The 20078-nt window shown below is 40.9% G+C and overlaps 1 protein-coding gene across 1 annotated transcript in view; it reads left to right on the forward strand.

The window, feature by feature from the left end:
* The window catches only part of PIK3C2A (phosphatidylinositol-4-phosphate 3-kinase catalytic subunit type 2 alpha), a 106561-nt gene that overhangs the window by 46516 nt on the left and 39967 nt on the right, over nt 1-20078 (forward strand). The window contains exons 5-13 of the mRNA XM_056115902.1: nt 1000-1120; nt 1742-1853; nt 5318-5397; nt 5948-6011; nt 13668-13811; nt 15194-15242; nt 15319-15529; nt 17616-17738; nt 19441-19608. Of these exons, the coding sequence (XP_055971877.1) occupies nt 1000-1120; nt 1742-1853; nt 5318-5397; nt 5948-6011; nt 13668-13811; nt 15194-15242; nt 15319-15529; nt 17616-17738; nt 19441-19608 (1072 nt within the window). The remainder of the gene's footprint in view (nt 1-999; nt 1121-1741; nt 1854-5317; nt 5398-5947; nt 6012-13667; nt 13812-15193; nt 15243-15318; nt 15530-17615; nt 17739-19440; nt 19609-20078) is intronic.

Consider the following 20078-nt stretch of genomic DNA (forward strand, 5'->3'; position numbering starts at 1 on the left):
CTTTCAGTATAAAATATGTACTGAACTTTATTTTTTGTTTTGGGGTCACCAGAAGTGCTCAGGGACTTCTAACTCAATACGAGGGAGTGACTCTTGACTGTCTCTGTGGACCCAGAGATACTGGGTATCTGGGTATCAAGCCTAGGTCTTCCTCTTACAAAGAACACACTCTGTCTGTTCAGCCCCAATATTGTTCTTTAAAGATTTAAAAAAAAATGTAAGATACCCCAGCAATCATGTTGAAATAAATAAGATACTAAAATTAGTTTTACCTACCCTCCCCCCAATTTTAAATATTTTTCAAAATGGTGAATAGGAGGGTCGGAACTATAGTACAGCAGATAGGGCGTTTGCCCTGCACTGGGCTAACCTGGGTTCTATCTCCAGCATCCTGTATGGTCCCCTGGGCACCACCAGGAGTAATTCCTGAGCGCAAAGCCAGGAGTAACTCCTGAGCACTGCTGGGTGAGGCCTTCTGCCCCCCACTCCCACTCCCAAAGGTGACTAGGAAAAGAAATCTGGAGGGGGAGGGCCATATCCAGCAGTGCTCAGGGACTACTACTGGCTTTATGGTCACTTCGGGCATTTATCAAGGGACTGTATATGGTACTAGAGATCAAACCAGGGTTGGCCATATGCAGAACAAGCATCTTATTGCTTATATTGTTTCTCCAACCTCTACTAGAATTTTTTTTTGACCAGAGATTGCTCAGGGCTTTCTCGTAGCTCAGCACTCAGGGATCACTCCTGGTGGTGCTCAGGGGACCATATGTGGTGCCAAGGATTGAACCCAGATTGGCCATGTGTAAGGCAAGTCCCTTACCTAACACTGTTAGGTCACTCCCAGCCTCCTACTAGAAAATTTTAAATTAATTTAAAATTTAAAATTACCTGCATTTGTGACTTGCATTGTGCTTTTTCAATGCTTAGATTATAAATGTAATTTGAATATGCATACACAGTTAAATGAGCAGAGTTGAAATGATGACTCTTTTACAGTGAGTTCTACTGTAGAAATCATCATAATGCAAGCCCTTTGCTGGGTCCACGATGACTTAAATCTAGTAGATGTTGGTGACTATGTTCTGAAAGTTTGTGGTCAAGAGGAAGCGCTGCAGAAGTAAGTTCACTTAACTATTGAGCATCATCACTGAAAATTTAATCTTTACTGGTTATGCAGAAAAAATTTCAAGTTATAGTGCAAAATTGCATTTCAGTATCGATTGAATTAATTATTGAATCAACAAACTTGATATATTTTTCTGCCTGTTAAACATTGTGTTAGGCAGTAGAAGGATTTTGATGTAATTGGGGCATGGTATTGGTTTTAAGCCTGTAGTCTTAAGGAAAAGAATGGTGAGCAGTGGCTTATAGGTGAATTGCATATTTTTTTACTTTTTCAGGAAAGTTAGTGATGGCATTATAGATGATTTTTTTCCTTTGATAACATGCACTATGCATAGTCAGCTGTGGTTTCCTTTTAGTTGTCTCAAATAATCATTATGTGAATTTTTTTAACCAGTTAATTTATTGTATTTAACTATTTAACTCTCCTTAAGTGATTAGAACTGCCTTGTCTTTATTGCTTTTTTTTTACTATATCACCTTCACATATAGCTTTTAAAATAATCTATTTTACACCTTTCTTCAATTACTGATGCATATGCAATTTATATTTACCTTCACCTATGTAATTTGTAGTTTAAGGTTATATTATTTAACAATTACTATATTTTAACAGTAATCATTGCCTTGGAAGTCATGAACATATTCAAAACTGTCGAAAATGGGATTCAGAAATTAAACTACAGCTCTTAACCTTCAATGCCATGTGCCAAAATTTGGCTCGAACTGTAAGTATGTACCTTGTAACTGAATTGTATTTGCTTGAATGGGAATGATTTTGCAGTTTGTACATTCCCCAGATTTTTTGGCAATGATGGACTCTTTATCCTCACCGGAAGTCTTTTAGTTAGCTGTTAGAGGTCAGTTTTCAGTCAGGAAGATTTAGATAATTGTACCACTCAGGAGTTGGGATGCATACTTGGAAATCAAAGTAGAAAAATTACAAGGTACATTTCTTATGAGTTTTACACAAGAGTATGGACTGAATGGAGCTGGATCAAGAAGACTACAGCAGGGAAGGCGTATGCCTTACAAGAGACTGACCCGGGTTCAATCTCTGGCATCCCATAAGGTTTTCTGAGCACTGCCAGGAGTAATCCTGAGTGCTGAGCCAGGAGTAACTCCTGAGCATCGCCGGGTGTGACCCAAAAAGCAAAATCAATCAGTAAATTTGCTCGAGCGGGCCCAGTAGCGTCTCCATCGTGAGACTTGTTGTTACTGTATTTGGCATCTTGAATACGTCACGGGTAGCTTGCCAGGGTCTCCGAGAGGGGTGGAGGAATCGAACTCGGGTCAGCCATGTTGGCTGCATGCAAGGCAAACGCCCTACCCCCTGTGCTATCGCTCCAGCCCAATAAATAAAATGTCAAAAAAAAAAAAAGCGCAGGGACTGGAGATACAGTTCGGTGAGTTGGAGTCCACTGATTGCACGTGGGAGGCCTAGGTTTGCTCCTTGGCCCCTGAGCACCATGAGCACATACTTTCAACTTTCACCCACACCTATCCGCTACCCAGCACCGAGCTGAGAATAGCAGCTGAGCACTGCCATGTGTGACCCAGAAACAAACAAAAAAGCCAAAAGGTTCAAGAAGTAAAGAAGAAGGCACTACATAGGAAGTTTGTGGTATATAGATCTTCATTGACCTTTGTACCTGACTGTAAAATAAACCGCTTTTACCAAATGGGAAAAAAAAACAAGTTCTGTTTAAAAGCATGCCACTTTCTTTTGTGGGTAAAGCAAAATAGCAAGTTAAGGATAGCTCCTTGTGTTACTGTATATATTCGTGATGACTATTCATATTATTCATTTGGTAGAATTTTGGATATAAAATAGCACTCATTTCTACCTTCCTTAGATCCATTAGAATTTAATTGGTTCATAAATTTCACAAAATTCAGTGCATTTTAGTAATTATTTACATTTTCTCTTTCAAATTTCTTTGAGTGTTTCTTGAGTATTTTTCACAGTAAGAACTTTCAATTAAAAAAGTTTTTTTAGGGGGCTGGAGAGATAGCACAGCAGGTAGGGTGTTTGCCTTGCACGTGGTTCGATTCCCAGCATCCCATATGGTCCCCTGAGCACCGCCAGGAGTAACTCCTGAGTGCAGAGCCAGGAGTAACCCCTGTGCATCTCCAAGTATGACCCAAAAAAGAAGCAAAAAAAAAATTTTTTTTTAAATGATTTAATCATCATCACAACCAACGGTGTTTGTTTGTTTGTTTGTTTTTAATTTTTATTAGTGAAACACCATGAGGTACAGTTGTAGACTTACAAATTTTTGTGCTTTTGTTTCAGTTATACAATGATCAAGTACCCATCCCTCCACCAGTGCCCATTTTCCACCACGACGGGTCCCAGTATCCCTCCCACCCCCCATCCCCCCCTCCCACCCTGCCTCTGTGGCAGGGCATTCCCCTTTGTTCTCTCTCTCCTTTTGGGTGTTGTGGTTTGCAAGAGAGGCATTGAGTGGCAGTCATGTTTGGTCTATAGTCTACTTTCAGCATGCTTCTCCCATCTTGGGAGGATCCTCCCAACACCTTTATTATGGTGCTCCCTTCTCTATCTGAGCTCCCTTTTCCCCTAGCAAGTGTGTCTGGCCTCCAAGCCATGGAGCAAAATTCCTGGTACTAATCTCGGCCACTCTTGGGTGTTAGTATCCTATTTTGTTACTTTATGTTCCCCAGATGAATGCAATCTTTCTATGTCTATCCCTCTCTTTCTGACCCAACAGTGTTTTTTGCGGGCGACATACCTAGCGATACTCAGGGATTACTTCTGGCTCAGGAATTATTCCTGGTAGTTCTCAGGAGACCATAGGGGATGGCGGATAGTAAACTGAGTCAGGTATGTGCAAGGCAAAATACCCTACTCCCTACCTACTCCCTACACTATCGCTCTGGCTCTGTAAGAACTTTCTATATTAAAAAAACAATAACAACAACAACTAGTAACTTGGGACTGGAGCTGTAGTGCAACCAGTAGGGTACTTTCCTTGCATGCAGCTGACTGGGTTCAGTCCTTGGCACCCAGTATGGTCCCTTGAGCACCTCTAGGAGTGATCCCTGAGCACAGAGCTAGGAATAAGCCCTGAACACCACTGGATGTGGCCCCAAAGACACCAAAAACAAAGCTGGTACCTTATACATTAGGAGTGGAAGGAAACAAGATTATCATTAGAAAGGACTTTAGATGGACTTTAGATGATCTCTTCCTATTTAGTCCCTATTCTACTTTCTTTTGACTGCTAACTTTTTGTGTGTCCCCACCCCCGCCGTTTTTTGACTTTTGATTCACACTGAATGATACTCAGGGCCTATTCCTGGCTCTTTGCTCAGGTATCACTGGTGGCAGTGCTGGGGGACTATCGGGGTTCTTGGGATCAAACCTGAGTTGGCCATATGCAAGTCTGCTGTACTATGTCTCCAACCTGTCAGCTATCTTTTAAAAAGAGTTTTTAACTCTCTATTTCCTGGATATGTAGACTGGAAGTAACTTTTTTTGGTTTGGAGCTATTTCAGTATCAGAAACTAGACTTAAAAGTAGGCATTTATATTTGCACATTTAAAAAATGTGTGTGTGGGTGTGGGTGTGTGTGGGTGTGTGTGGGTGTGTTTGGGTCATACCTGGTGTGGTATTTAGAGCTAACTCCTGGCTTTGCTCAGAGATCACTTTTGCCAGTTCTTGGGAGACCATATCCAGTGCTGAGGAAGAGGAGCTGTCCTCCCGTTGTTCATCGATTTGCTCGAGCGGGCCCAGTAACGTCTCCATTGTGAGACTTCTTGTTACTGTATTTGGCATATTGAATACTCTTGGTGGCTTGCCAGGCTCTCTGAGAGGGGCGGAGGAATCGAACCTGGCTCGGCCAGGTTGGCTGCGTGCAAGGCAGACGCCCTACCGCTGTGCTAGATCAAACCCAATTGGTTGCTCTCAAAGCAAACCCCCTGTACTATTGTTCCAGCCCTAAAAGATAATTTGTTCAGGATACTCAGTTTTTTCCTGATTAGGAACAATTTATAGTTAATAATTTGGATAATATTTTATCTTTTATATTTCATATCCCTAGTTATGAAGAAAATCACTTTCGTTTTAAGAACTTACCACAGACTTAGTCATATTTAATTTGGCAGTAGAAAGAAACCAGAAAATGGATTTTCTCTCTTTTGGTAAACATTTATGGGTTCATTTGTTTAGGCAGAGGATGATGAAACACCTGTGGATTTAAACAAACACCTTCAGCAAATAGAGAAACCTTACAAAGAAGTCGTGACAAGGTATGACATATAAAGTTGCAGCTTTTTAGACTTTTCCCTTGCACATGAATTTTGATGGTTAATATAATCACTTTTTACTACAGTGTTTTGTTTTTATGCCATACCGGTTTGTGCTCAGGCCTTAGTTTTGGTTCTGTGCTCAGGGATCACGCCTGTTGGGGCTCAGGGTACCATATGTGGTGTTGGGAATTGGACTGGGGCCAGTCGCATGCAAGGCAAGCACCTCAACCCCTATTATCTCTCCGGCTCCCCTTTTTATATTGTATTTTTTAAAATAGATTTTATTTGGAGGATTTTTAAGGTGTGGAGGGAGAGAGAGTGAGAGAGTAATGTACTCGAGAGAACACGGACTTCTCCAAGGGTGGAGAACACATCCTGGCATTAGACATGAAAGCATGAAAGTACACATCTCAAGAGAGGAGATGCGGGAAACACATGTGCTTGGGCACCACTTGTGTGCTCGGCCACGTGGGTGCAAGCAGCACGTGGGCTCAGGCAGCATATGCTCTATATTGTATTCTTAAGCCACCTTAACTATTTTTTATTTCAGACACCCCATTGAAGAACTGTTAGATGCTTATCACAACCAAGTGGAACTGATTCTTCAACTGGAGGTAAGTTTTTGGTATGCTTAAAGATTCTTGTCTCTGTTCTCTGTTAAATACTATAGTTGCCATTGTCTTAAATATCTTAGGAGTATGTAAATTATTCTCCATTGGTATTTGATGACCTTTTTCCTTACCCAACTTAATAACAAAGGTATTTGTTTAATAACTCAGTATTTATAATGCCGAGTCAACATATTTACTTTTCAGTCTTATTACTAAGAAAAACCTGCAGTTTAGTTCAAATAACATTTAGTGAGAGGAAAAGATTCTTTTTTGGGGGGGGGGGTCACACCTGGCGATGCACAGGGGTTACTCCTGGCTCTGCACTCAGGAATTACCCCTGGCGGTGCTCAGGGAACCTGGGATGCTGGGAATCTAACCCGGGTTGGCCGCATGCAAGTCAACCGCCCTACCCGCTGTGGTATTGCTCCAGCCCCTGGCTTCTTTTTTTTTTTTTTTTTTTTTTTTTGAGAGGGCAAGATTCTGAAGGGGCCGAAGTACATGGTTTGCATTTGAAGGTTCAATCCCCTGAGCACTGCTAGAAGCAGCCTCTGGGGTCCACTGGGTATGAACCCCAAACCTAAATAAAATCAAATGGTTCCCCCAGTTTTTAGTGAATGCCTATGTTATATGATAGATTTTGGATTTATAAAGCTAAATTTCAATATGGAGTAGTAAATGTAGCGTAAACAATAGACACCTAATTTAAGAGATCAAAAAAAGAGGTACTTTTCTTGGGATGGAGGCAGAAGGCATCTCAAGTAGTGGTTCAGAGCCTACTTGGCAGTTCTATATGAGAACTCAAGGAAGTGGCACTGGACCAGCTGGACCACACCAATGCTTGGGGGACCACCAGAGCTCCATACCAGCTACACTGAAGGATCCATGCAGTACCGGGGTCGGGTACATGCAAGCTGTGCAGTCCTCTGCTGTCTCCCAATCCTAGGGGATGTTGTCTTAATCACGTCTTTGGGGGAGGAGGTCAGTGAGGAGGTTCTACTCCCAGTGGTGTGGTGCTCGAGGACCACTCCTCAATCTGTGTTCAGGGGCAGTGTGCTGCATTGCCTAGGGGATCATGTGTGCTACCAGGGATTTGAGCCAGGTTTGCAGTCTCAGCTGCGTGCAGGGCAGAGCTATCTTGTGCTGTGTATTTCTTTGAACCTGAGCCACGTCTTTAACAGTATTTGCAAGAAGAAAATTGAGCAAGACAAGTGAATACAAGCACACAGTGTGGTGTAAATGATGTAGCACTGCACTGTAGGTAGCACTGTCCTCATTGATTTGCTCCAGTGGGCACCAGTAACATCTCACAACAAATTGTGAGACTTAATGTTACTGTTACTGTTTTCGGCATATTGAGTGAGACACATGGAGCTTGCCAGGCTTTGCTGTGTGGAAGCTTGCCGGGCTAGAGTAAGAATGTAATTGATTGGGAGATGACATTGGAGATAACCACACCTAAGTTATGTATAAGTGCCTTATGATTCAAGTTAGTTGTACTTATCCTGCAGAGGGGCAGATGCAGTCCACTCCCTACTTTTGTGAAATATGTTGGAACACCGGTACACCTGTTTGTGTATATATTGTTTGTGATGGATTTGTGCTCTGTCATAGATTTAAGTTGATGGAACAGAGCACATATATGGCATGTCCCACAAAGCCTAAACTACTTGTTTATTTATTGTATTTTAAAGAGAAAATTCTATTTGACTTATATTTTGTTAAGATAGGGAGCATCATTCTGAGCTCTGAAATACCTCTGGTTTTTATTTTATCTTCCTTCTACTGATTACTCTGAAATTTGTATCTATGGCTTTAACCTCCTCCCTCAGTGAGATAATCTTATTTCTATCTTGAAAATACTTTCAGAATGTTACCACTTTGTGTTGCTACCAAATTTCTTGTCAGTTATAATATTTGCAGTAGTTGCTGTTTAGTTCACTAAGGTCTGTGTTTAAATGTCATAGCTTTCTGGGGGTATGGTGCCGCCAGCAAGTCAGTCTGTACCTGTGAGGCGAGTGCATCAGCAGCCTGATGGCGCCTTCAGACTTTCAGATACCGCAAAATTGCCACTGTGCCTTTGGCCAGACCCCAAAAACTTGGGGCAAGGTTTACCAAGAAAGTAAATGGCCAAAAGTTAGGTGTGTGGGAAACACACTCACAAACCACCTCCGGCTCAGCTATATAATTGGAGGCATGGCCTCTCTGGTTCCTGATTGAACTGCTTGATGGCCATGATCCCAGAGACTCAGAAACAAATCTGGAAACCCAGCGGCTTTTGGCAGAAATGCGTCTGGTCCCTGCAGTAGGTTAACAGTGCTGGGCTACTCCAGGTGGAAATAGGTTTCATGCCTTGGCCTGTTCCCCCTGGCGGCCCAGTGGCCGCCATCCTTCAGAAGCCATCGGACAGTCAGGTTTGGGCCCCCAGTGATGAGACATGCAGGGTCTCTCACGGGATGGAGGGGGGCAAGTCAGTCCTGTCCTCCCTATCCCAACGAGACCCCAAGTCATCGCCCATGAACGGCCTCTCTGGCTCCTGATCAAGCTGCTTAACGGCCATGATCCCAGAGACTCAGAAACAAACCTCGAAACCAAGTGGCTTTTGGCAGAACTGCATCCGGACCCCGTAGTACGGTACTGTCGCCGGGCCACCCCAAGGGGAAAAGGGTGCTGTCCCTCTGCCTGCTTCCCCCTGGCGGCTCGGTGGCCGTCATCCTCTGGAGGCCATTGGATAGTCAGGCTTGGGCCCGCAGTGACGAAACTTGTTGGGTCTCACCGGATGGGGGGGCGGGGAGCCAAGCCTGTCCTCCCCACCCCAACGAGACCCCAAGTCATCGCCCACAAACAGCCTCTCTGGCTCCTGATCAAGCTGCTCAACGGCCATGATCCCAGAGACTCAGGAGCAAATCTCGAAACCCAGTGGCTTTTGGCAGAAATCCCTCCAGATTTAAGTGTTAAAATTTCAGAATTTCAAAATCACATGGCCCAACTGCAGCCATGCGACATCATATGTTATTCATAACCAGCAATAGAACACAAATTGTCTACTGTTGCCTTTTTAGCAGATCTGAGTGTTGGGGTAAAATCTCAAATAATAATGGTGGGTTTGGTGTCGAAATATTGAATGTGATCAAAGTAGAGAGAGACTAATGTGGAAATAAATCATCTGCCCCACAGGTAGGGGTAGAGTGTGGGATGGGGGTATACTGGGGTTTTTTTGGTGGTGGAGAATGGGCACTGGTGAAGGTACGGTGTTTCATTGTATGACTGAGACTTAGACCCGAAAGCTTTGTAACTGCTCTCCCTGTGATTCAATAAATAAAATTATAAAAAATGAAAAAAAAAAGTAAGGTGGAGTTCATGCACAATTCAATCAGCTAATCAGTGTCTGAATAAATAGCAGTACTCCTACATTAAAAAAAAAGTCATAGCTTTCACTGAACATCTTAAACTAAAATAGTTGTACTTTCATAATTTTTCCCTGTTTTGCATACTTATTGAAATATAGCTTATATTACATAAAATTTACCCATAAAGTTATAATTCAGTGATTTTTTTTTTTTTAGTAAAGGAAAAGAGTTGAATAATTATAGTCAGAATCCACTTTTAGAACTTTGGAAATCTTTCCTAGAAATTCCCATGGATAGTTTCTCCTCATTCCTAGCATAAGCCTACACATTGACCTATTTGATACCTATTTCTGTAGATTTGTCTTTAATAGGAAGATTTCATTTAAGTGAAATCATATACTCTATCATCTTATCTTCTATTTATGATTTCTTTCACATATGCTGTTTTTATGCTTGATCCTTATTTATAGAGCTCAGCAAGCTACCGAGAGTATCTTGCCCGCAAGGCAAAGCCTGGCAAACTCCTTGCGGCGTATTCGATATGCCAAAAACAGTAAGAACAAGTCTCACAATTTTTGTGAGACGTTACTGGTGTCTGCTTGAGCAAATCCATGAACAAGGGGAGGACAGTGCAGTGTAGTGCTACAATGTGACCATAGTTTGTTTCCTTTTTTTAATTGCTGAGTACATCCATTATATGAACACATAACATGTTATCTGGTCACCAAATAGTGGACATTTAAACTATAGTACTTTCTTTGTTCTTTGTTCTTCTCCTTCTCCTTCTTTTCCTTCTTCTCCACTTCCTCCCTCCCCTGTCTCCCCCCCAACTTCAGCCTGAAAGTAACTTTTTCTTTCTTCTTTTTTTTTTGTTTTCTTTTTCTGTTTTGTGGTCACAACCAGATGTGCACACAATTTACTCCTGGCTTTTCACTCAGGGATTATTCCTGGTGGACTGGAGTTGGGGAAGGGATATGGGGCAGATGCTATGGGAGGCTTGGATCAGAAATGGGTCAGCTGCATGCAAGACAAGTGCCTTACCTACTGTACTGTCTCCCCGGCCCATGGAACTAACTTTCTCAAGTGACCTGAGAAACTCCAGGTCACTCCACTGAGACGCAACACAACTCCCACTGAGACTGTTCACTGAGGAACTTTCATGCAGAGTTTAAAAATCGAGGACCAAAACCCTGATAAATGTTTTCATGTTGCCTTGGAGTATTCCGTATCTTAAGCACTCTTGGATGACAAAACCTAGCATTATACCAACTTGTAAAGGAGAAATTTTTATAAGGTTAGCTCTCTAGTACCTACAAAGTAGACAAGAGAAGGGAGGATTTGGAATTGAGGGGCCTTAAACTGATAACTGGCACACAAAGGTTGATTTAACGGTACATGAGGATGGCATGGACTTCTGAATTGGAAAGGTTTTTGCACGAAGGTTAATATAAAAGTAACTGCAGCTTGAGTGGTGGTGCAGTGGGTGGAGTACTTGCCTTGCAACCTGTGTTTAATCACACATTCCATATGTTCCCCTGAGGCTGTCAGGATTGATCCCTGAGCCCTTGTGCACCACTGAATGTGGCCCCAAAACAAAAAACAGCAACAACAAAAATAGACAAGCAAAAAAGTGTAGCTCCAAAACACCTTTGGCCCTGGGAAAAGGCAGCTCAGATAGAGAAGGGAGCACCAAATAAAGGGTGTTGGGAGGATGGGAAATACATGCTGAAAGTAGACTATAGACTGAACATGATTGCCACTCAATGCCTTTTTTGCAAACCACTGAACCCAAAAGGAGAGAGAGAACAAAAGGGAATGCCCTGCCACGGGGGGGGGGGGGGGGGGGGGGGGGAATGGAGGGGGGGAGGGTTACTGGGATCATTGGTTGTGGAGAATGGGCACTGGTAGAGGAATGGGTACTCGATCATTGTATAACTGAAACCCAAGCACAAAAATCTGTAAGTCTACAACTGTACCTCATGGTGTTTCACTAATAAAAATTAAAACAACAACAACAAACACCTTTGGCCCCGAGAAGTGCAGGGTAATTGGGTATTTGAGGTGGTTTGAAGGTGAAGGAAACATTTAGTTTATCCACCCAGTAGTGGAAAATTTAAATTTTTAAGCGATGCAGCAGTACTAAGTTTCAGCCCATTCTAACCGTATTGGCATACAAATTCGTTTAAATATTTGATGAATTAATTCATTATGTAAGAATGTTTCTAAATATTCTTTGAAACTGTTCTTTAGTTAATATCCATGGCCAGGGAAAACAGGGGTTAGGAGAACTGGTCAATGGTTGGAACTAACCACAAATGTGTATGGGGCTGAGGGTAGGTGAGACAGAGAAGAGATCAGTATGACAATAGTAACTGGGAATAATCACTCTGGACAAGATCTGAGGGTTAAAAGTAGGTAAAGGAATTTTCTTAATAACCTTTGAGGATCAGTATTGCAAACCACAATGCCCAAAAGGAGAAAGGGGAAGGGAAGGAGAGAAAAAGGTGGGGAGAGAGGAGAGAGAGAGAGAAAGGAAAGAAGAGGAGAGAGAGAGAGAGAGAGAGAGAGAGAGAGAGAGAGAGAGAGAGAGAGAGGTGCCTGCCATAGAGGTGGGTGGGGGGTGATGGGAACCTAGGGACACTGGTGCTGGGATATGTACACTGGATGGGTGTTGGAATGCTATATGACTGAAATCCAATCATAAACAATTTTGTAAGGGTCTATCTCACAGTGATTCAATAAAAAAAAAAATTTAAAACTTGTTGTTTAAAACTGTTTATTGTTTTGTTTGGGGGCCGTACCTGGCAATGCTCAGTTGTTACTCCTGCCTCTACACTTATGAATTATTCCTGATGATGCTTGGGGGCCTATATGTGAGGCCCTGCCTGCTCTTTTTCCCCTGTACCATCTCTCCAGTCCCTGTACTTTAAAATTGTGTCGGAAGAGTAGCAGATTTCTTAAGCCATTGGCTAGACAGTTTTATAATACATTTGAAAATGTATACAAACCCAATAGTGCTCAGAGGTTACTCATGGGGATCAAACTTGGGCTTCTTGTTTACAAGACTTGTATTTAGGGGGATGAAGCAATATGACGTGTTGGGTGGTGCATTTCACAGGTCCAAGCTAGGTTTGATCCCCACCATCTCTTATGGTCCCTGCAGAAGTAAGGCCTAAGTACAGCTGAGTGTAGCCCCTCCAAAACAAATAAAAATACACCTTGTGAGGCTGGAGCAATAGCACAGTAGGTAGGGCGTTTGCCTTGCAGGCAGCTGACCTGGGTTCTATTCCCAGCATCCCATATGGTTCCCTGAGCACTGCCGGGGGTAATTCCTGAGTGCAGAGCCAGGAGTAACTCCTGTGTATCACCCGGTGTGACCCCCCAAAAAAACTAGCTTCTTGGGCAGTCTCTACAGCCTCCTTATATACTTCAGAATTATGGTGAAATTAACTGGTTTGATAAAGTCAGGGCCAGATATGTGCAAGTGATTAAGTTTGAGTCACGATTTGCTGTTGTTACAGTATGTTAGCGTCTGAGGAATCTGGGTTTTATTTGTGGCCCTCCTCTTCCCACTTTTGGGGAAGGGATGACACAAACTTTAGTGGTCAGGGATGTTCCTAGAAATTTTTGAAACCATTCAGTGGCTGGAAATTAATCTGGCCTTCTTCATGCAAAGCATGTGCTCCAGACCATTGAACTATCTGTCTGGCTCAAACTTGTTTTTCTTTGTGTTTTTGGATAGTTTGTGGACCACACCCAGCAGTGCTCAGGGCTTGATTCCTGGCTCTGCACTCTTCTGGCAGGCTTTCGAGATCATATGGGTGTCGGGGATCAAACCCAAGTGGGCCAGGTGCAAGGCAAGTGCCTTACCAGCTGCTGCACTGTCATTCCATCCTGCCACCAAACATGTGTTTTAGACACAGTTTTGCAGGAGGGGTCCAAAGAGAGAGAAAGTTCAGTAGATTAGAATGCATGTTTTGTGTGAAGGCGATCCAGTAAAATGAGCTGTGGTTAATTTTGATCCTCTGTAGTAATTTATTAATAATTTATTGACCTATATCTGGCTCTAATATGAAAAATTAAGGTCTTTACATATTCATAATGTGTCAGGCAGAGTGAAAAATAACTGGACCTATTTTTATTTTTATTTTTTGTTTCAAGAGTATAATTAAAAAGTTGTATTATTTTCTATGAGAAGAGCAAATAATTTGTGTCTTTAGGCATAAGTAAAATTTCTATTTCGATTTCCTCTCTGAAAGTGACCCTTTAGATTCCACATGCTTACGTTTGTTTTATTTTCTGTTCTTAAAAGAACCAGCACCGAGCTGTAGATCAGGTAATTAAAGCTGTAAGAAAAATCTGCAGTGCTTTGGATGGTGTCGAGACTCTTGCCATTACCGAATCAATAAAGAGGCTAAAGAGAGCAGTTAATCTTCCACGGAGTAAAAGTTCTGGCGTGAGTATTTTTTCATAATTAGCATATCATTACATACAGATTTGTGCTCAGGTGCTCATCTATCACTTCAGCTGGGAATTTTTTGTTTCTCATGGATGAAAGTTTATTTTAACTGGCTTTCAAACCAACGTTGAGTTGGTTTGCTTACTTTGTAAGTTAGACAGGGCCTAAGAGGAAAAAGATTACAGCTGACATTGTTAGCCTTTTGTGTATATAAACCTTTCAAGAGCTAGTTGGGTTTTTCAGTAAACACTAAGCCTGCAAAGAACCTGAATGGTAATCAGTAATCACCCCATTCTTGCCCCTGGATTTAAGTGTGCATGACTGCCAATGGAAGAAGTTCTACTCTGGATTATTCCTTGTCTGTGTTGGAAAGAAACTTCAATATTGGGACTTAACTGCTTGGAAGCAAGTAGCTGAGGTGTTCTCCTGGTATTTTATGTTGATGGTTTATGGAGAACTTACTAAAAGTTTTCCACACTCTTCTTGCATGGAATTTCATACATGGAGTGCTTGTAGCTATTACTGGAGGATGGGTCACAAGACACAATAAATTTTTTTTTTATTTGCTTTTTGGATCACACCTGGCAGTGCACAGGGGTTACTCCTGACTCATGCACTCAGGAATTACTCCTGGCGGTGCTCAGGGGGCCATATGGGATGCTGGGAATTGAACCTGGGTTGGCCTCGTGCAAGGCAACCCGCTGTGCTATCACTCCAGCCCCAGGCACAATAAATTTAAAGGAAGGAAAAATTATTGATGGTATATCCCTCAAATGATACCCTATTCTTTGTTTGTTTGTTTTTTGCTTTTTTTAGTCACACGCAGTGATGCTCAGGGCTATTCCTGGCTCTGCACTCAGAAATTATTCCTGGTGGTGGCCATATGGGATGCCAGGGATTGAACCTGGATTGGCTGTGTGCGAGGCAGATGCCCTCCCCGCGGAACTATCGCTCTGACCCCATCTTATTCTTATAGTATCCAGAAGCTTGGATCTCTTTTATGCTCTTTCTTTTTCATTGTTTGTTTTTAGAAATTTTTGTTTCTTTAAAGGTATTCTTACCATGCTGATAGGAGAGCTACTAATGGAAAAATAAAATACCGTATTAGTATATTCATAGTTTCCAGTTGTTTTAGTATAGTAGATTTTGTTCAATTTATATATTAATGTATTATAGTAATTTTCAGCTATTCTGGTTTTCCTGCTATTAAAAATTGTGTTTATTTGATCTGAGGTTTTCAGTCTCATTTTGCATTATTTTATGAAAACTTTTATCCTTTGAAGGAATTCCTTAAAAAGGCACTTAATTCAGTGTAAAGAAAAAAGACAAGCATTTTACATTATATCATGGGAGTTCTTTAATAATTTGTTTGTATGCAGGTGACTTCATTGTCTGGAGAAGGAGACAGTAGCAGGAATTCATCCCAGGGTATGTCTTAAAGTTTTTTTAAATTTTGACAAATATTTTCTTTTCTGGATAGTTAACAATTTTTTGAAAATTCTAGGCTCAACGAACCCTGAAAATCCTATTCAAATAAGCCTGGACCAGTTAACAGCAGCAATTTATGATCTTCTCAAACTCCATGCCAATTCTGGTTGGAATCCTGCAGATTGTGCCCAGAGTGACAGAAATGTCAAGGAAGCATGGACCACCACAGAACAACTCCAGTTTACTGTTTTTGCTGCACATGGGATTTCAAGTAACTGGGTATCAAAGTAAGTTATTGTTCAGAAGAAAATATGCATGGCACAGGTTTACCTAGAAGCTACTTTAACTTGAATTCTGACCAAGTCAGCATCTACTGTTATCTTGGTATTTAAATGTATCATAGAAGAAAATAAACTTGTGGGGCCAGAGTGATAGACCAGTGGGTAGTGTGCTTGCCTAGCACCCAGCTGGCCCAGGTTTGATCCCTGGCTCCCCATATGGTTCCCTGAGCCTTCTAGAAACCGTCCCTGAGTGCAGAGTCAGGAGTGAGCCCTGAACACCTCTGGGGAACCCTACCCCTTTATCCGGCCCTCTTAGTTTTTTAAGTTAAAAAAATATGTTTGCTTAAAAATTTAAAAATCAGTTTAAAAAAATCAGTCTCACAAACTCCCCAACACATGGCACTGAGTACTCCCTCACAGCACTTACACTTGCCCTTTGCTAGAGTGAGAAAGGTACGTTTGGGGCCATAGTGACAGTATAGTGGGTATGGCTACATGCAGCCAGGCTACCCTGGTACCGTGAACCCCACCAGGAGTGATCCCTGAGTGCAGAGCCAGAAGTAATCTCTGAACACAGCTCACTGTGATTCCAAACCCCCACACCCGCCCCCCGTGTTAAAACAAAAGGTATGTTTATTCCTAGCCTGCTGAGGGATTATATATATTTTCGGTAACAAATTATTGCCTCATTTATATAGAATATTATATTAGGATATTCTATGTCTGATTATTTCTTTTAACATATTCATAGAGATTTTTATTCAGTCTTTTACTTAATACTGCAGACATTTAAGCATTAATTTAAATATTTTCTGATATGAAGCTATATTCCCTTTCTTAGAATAAAACACACTTAGTACTTTTATAGACTTATTCAGATTTTTCCCTTAAAATTTTTTTTTGTTTGTTTGTTTTTTTGTTTTCTTTGTGGGCTGCACCCAGTACTGCTCAGGGCTTAATCCTGGCTCTGCACTCAGGGATCACTCCTGGTGGGCTTGGGGAACCATATGGGGTGCCAGGGATCGAACCTGGATTTGGCCACATGCAAGACAAGTGTCATACCTGTTGAATTATTGCTCTGGCCTCCAAATTTTTAAATTCTCTTTAATCTTACTAAATTTTATATTTGTAGGATTTGCCTATTCCATGTAAACCTGAAAGTGCATCAGTGCAGAATTTTCCATGATAGTCTTTATATACCTTTAAAAAGGAGATTCAGTTTTTAAAAAATAGAATTTTTTCATTATGATTTTGTGGAATTTCAGATGATCTCATCTGTATGTTTGTAGGTGTCACCGCTTCCACCAAAAGCAAAACAAAAAACCAGAAGCACATCTCTCTTACATGTGGGGGAAAAGAGAAACATAGTAAGAGAACGTGGGCAGTGTCAAGATTTTGTCTGGGGGCTGGGGAGCTCAGGAGGGGAGCTTCTAGTAACCGATGGCGGTGTAGTAGTGTCACTTTACAATCACATGGTTTAGTCCCTGATGGCCATAAACCCAGGAGTTGGCAATCTTTACAGAGGAAATAGCACCCAGGGAAGAAATTGTGTTCTGTTCCTAAAATTTACCGAGAAATTAATAATTACTCAGGGTAATTCAGCTTATATCTAAAATTTTTAACTGAACTTTTGTAAATGAACTGAATTGAGATAAATTCTGTAACTCGTATCATTATGAGGCTCTTAAGCATGTGTTCCTTTCTGTACTCCTTTTTTTTTGCTGGGTGGGGTGTGTGTGTCTGTGTGTTGACACACGTGGCGGTGCTTAGGGCTGATTCCTGACTCTGCTCAGGGAATCCTCTGCAGTGCCAGTATCAAACCTGGGTCAGCCCATGTGCAAGGCAAACACCCGACCCACGGTACTGTTGCTTTGGCCTTCTGGACTCCTTCTGATAGACAACTTCCTTATTTTTATGGGATTTGCGGTGGTTAAATATCAAGTGTTGTACTGAAATTCAAATGGAATGGTGACAAAATTATTTCAGGTTATAGTTACTTTTATGGAAGAATGGCTAATACATATTTGAATCAGTTAACTAATTTTTTGAATCAGTTAACTAATTTGTTTAATTTCAAATTAAACTTTTCCAGTTACGAAAAATACTACTTGATATGTTCCCTGTCTCACAATGGAAAGGATCTTTTTAAACCTATTCAATCAAAGAAGGTTGGCACTTATAAGAATTTCTTCTATCTTATTAAATGGGATGAACTGTAAGTGAAATTTCTGGCTTTTTATTCTTTTGTTAAACCCCCTTTCCCCCCTCATATGTGTGCTCCTAGCTTTCATTTTTATTAGAATTTATATTAAAATTCACTAATTCTGCCATATTAAAAAATTTCATCTAGTCTATAAAAGTCTGAAATTCTCACTTAAAAATCAGAAATACATTTAAATCTACATTTCAATTTGTCTTTCACAAATTTGTTGTTTCTAAATCTATATTTTTATCTTTAATCGCAGATGCATGCCATTTATTCTTAGTCTCCCTCAAGTTAACTATAGAAGTTTCATGGCTGTGACCATGGCTCAGTGGGGGAGCGCGTGCCTTCATGTATGAGATCCTTGGCACCACAAGAGCAGCAGCAGCAGAAATAAGACATACATTTACAGATAATGTTCTAAAGATGGTATTTGATCACACTGTTAATATTTGCACTATAACAGTGTATATATGGGCTCATACAGATAAAAAGACCCCACAAATCAGTATTAACAGATAAAATTATTGTTGTGGTTTTGTTATTTTTGGTCACACTTGGCAGTGCTCAGGCTATTCCTGACTCAGGGGTGACCTCTGGCTGTGCTTGAGAGGGGACCATATGCAGTGTCAGGAATTACACCCAAGTTGGTTGCATTGTAAAGCAATTTTTAACTTTTTTTTTTTTTTGCACTTACTAAATGGTTCTAATTTTTTTCTTTGTTTTTAATTTAGTTGTTTTTATTGTCATGCTGGAGTGGTAATTACACATCCGGCAGTATTGGGGGAGGAGTGGACCCCAGCACCATGTTATGCAGTGCTCCCTGTGCAGTGCTCACATTGAATTGAATCCAGTTCCTCACATAGGAAAAGACATGAGTTCTACTACTTGAGCCCCAATCCTTAGCCCTCTTTCTGGGGCTTTTTGTTGATCCTGTTGTTTTGGGCCACTCTTGGCAATGATTGTGATAAGGCAAGTGCCCTACCTGTTTCTCTGGCCCTCTTAGTTTTTTAAGTTACAAAAATAAAGCATGTCTATGAGAAATGACCAAATGATACAGAAATATACATAGGGTAAAAATATGTGACTGTATTTTTAACACCGTCTTGTGGCCTCCTCTAAGTGATCACAATTAGCCTTTCATACTCTTTCAGATTTAAAAAATATGCATTGGCAAGTCTGTGTGTCATATTGTGTAGATATGTAAACATACACTTCATCCTTACTCAGAAGGTCACACTAAACTCCCAGTTTTCCTTAAAGGAAACAAACCTAGTAGTATTTTGTCTAGATATTGACATTGCAATGTGCAAGTAATGGCCAGTAACAGATTTTCAAGGTTTTTACTGTTTTAAAATGTTTCATGTTTGGGCCTTACCCAGCAGTGTTCATGGCTTACTCCTTACTCTGTGCTCGGGATTCACTCTGCAGTGGTTGGGGCACTATATGGGTGAACACTGGTCAGCAAGTGCCTCAGCCCTATACTATCTCTGAGACCCCATAACAGAATTTTGAAGAATGATGAAATATGTCTGAAATATGAAAGAATTTAAAATTTCTATAGTACAAGTTAGAAAAGCTTATAGTTATTACTCAGGATTCAAGAGTGTTTGATAAGTTAATCTTCTTATGGGTTAAAAATTGTCAGCCTTATTATTGGCTAAATATTGAATATATTTGTTCTCTATATTAATACATTTTTTCCCCCTCGTAGAATCATTTTTCCCATCCAGATATCACAGTTGCCATTAGAATCACTTCTTCACCTCACTCTTTTTGGAATTTTAAATCAAAGCAGTGGAAGTTCCCCTGACTCTAATAAGCAGAGGAAGGGACCAGAAACTTTGGGCAAAGTTTCTTTACCTCTTTTTGACTTTAAGCGGTAAGTATGAGTTATGATGATGAGCTACTGTAGACATGGCTTCTTGTATTGGAATCAGTTTGCTAATAGGGTGGAGAACATTATATATGAGAAAGGGTCTTCCTCAGCTTTTCCAGTGTAATGAAAGAGAGCGTTTCAGAGCTACAGATCAGAGGAAACCAATATTCTGCTATAGTTTGGATATCCATATATGGATTTCCACTAGATTATTTGAAAATAATCAAATAATCACACAGAAAAGCAGCACCCTGCTCACTGTGTCTCTTATGTACTCACTGTATATTACTGGTATAATTCCACAGTTCCAAAAATCCATCCTATGTGCAAAGTATCATTTTATATCTAGGGGTTTAGGAATTCCTTTTGAGCTTGTGCCTCTTCATAGCCAATGGGATAATATAATCTAAGATGATGTCCTTTCAGATGATAATTCTGATTGTTTTAAATAATAATATGTTCCTTTAGCCTAT

The sequence above is a fragment of the Sorex fumeus genome, unplaced genomic scaffold (assembly GCF_029834395.1).
Source record: "Sorex fumeus unplaced genomic scaffold, SorFum_2.1 ptg000030l, whole genome shotgun sequence".
NCBI classification, from domain to species: domain Eukaryota; kingdom Metazoa; phylum Chordata; class Mammalia; order Eulipotyphla; family Soricidae; genus Sorex; species Sorex fumeus.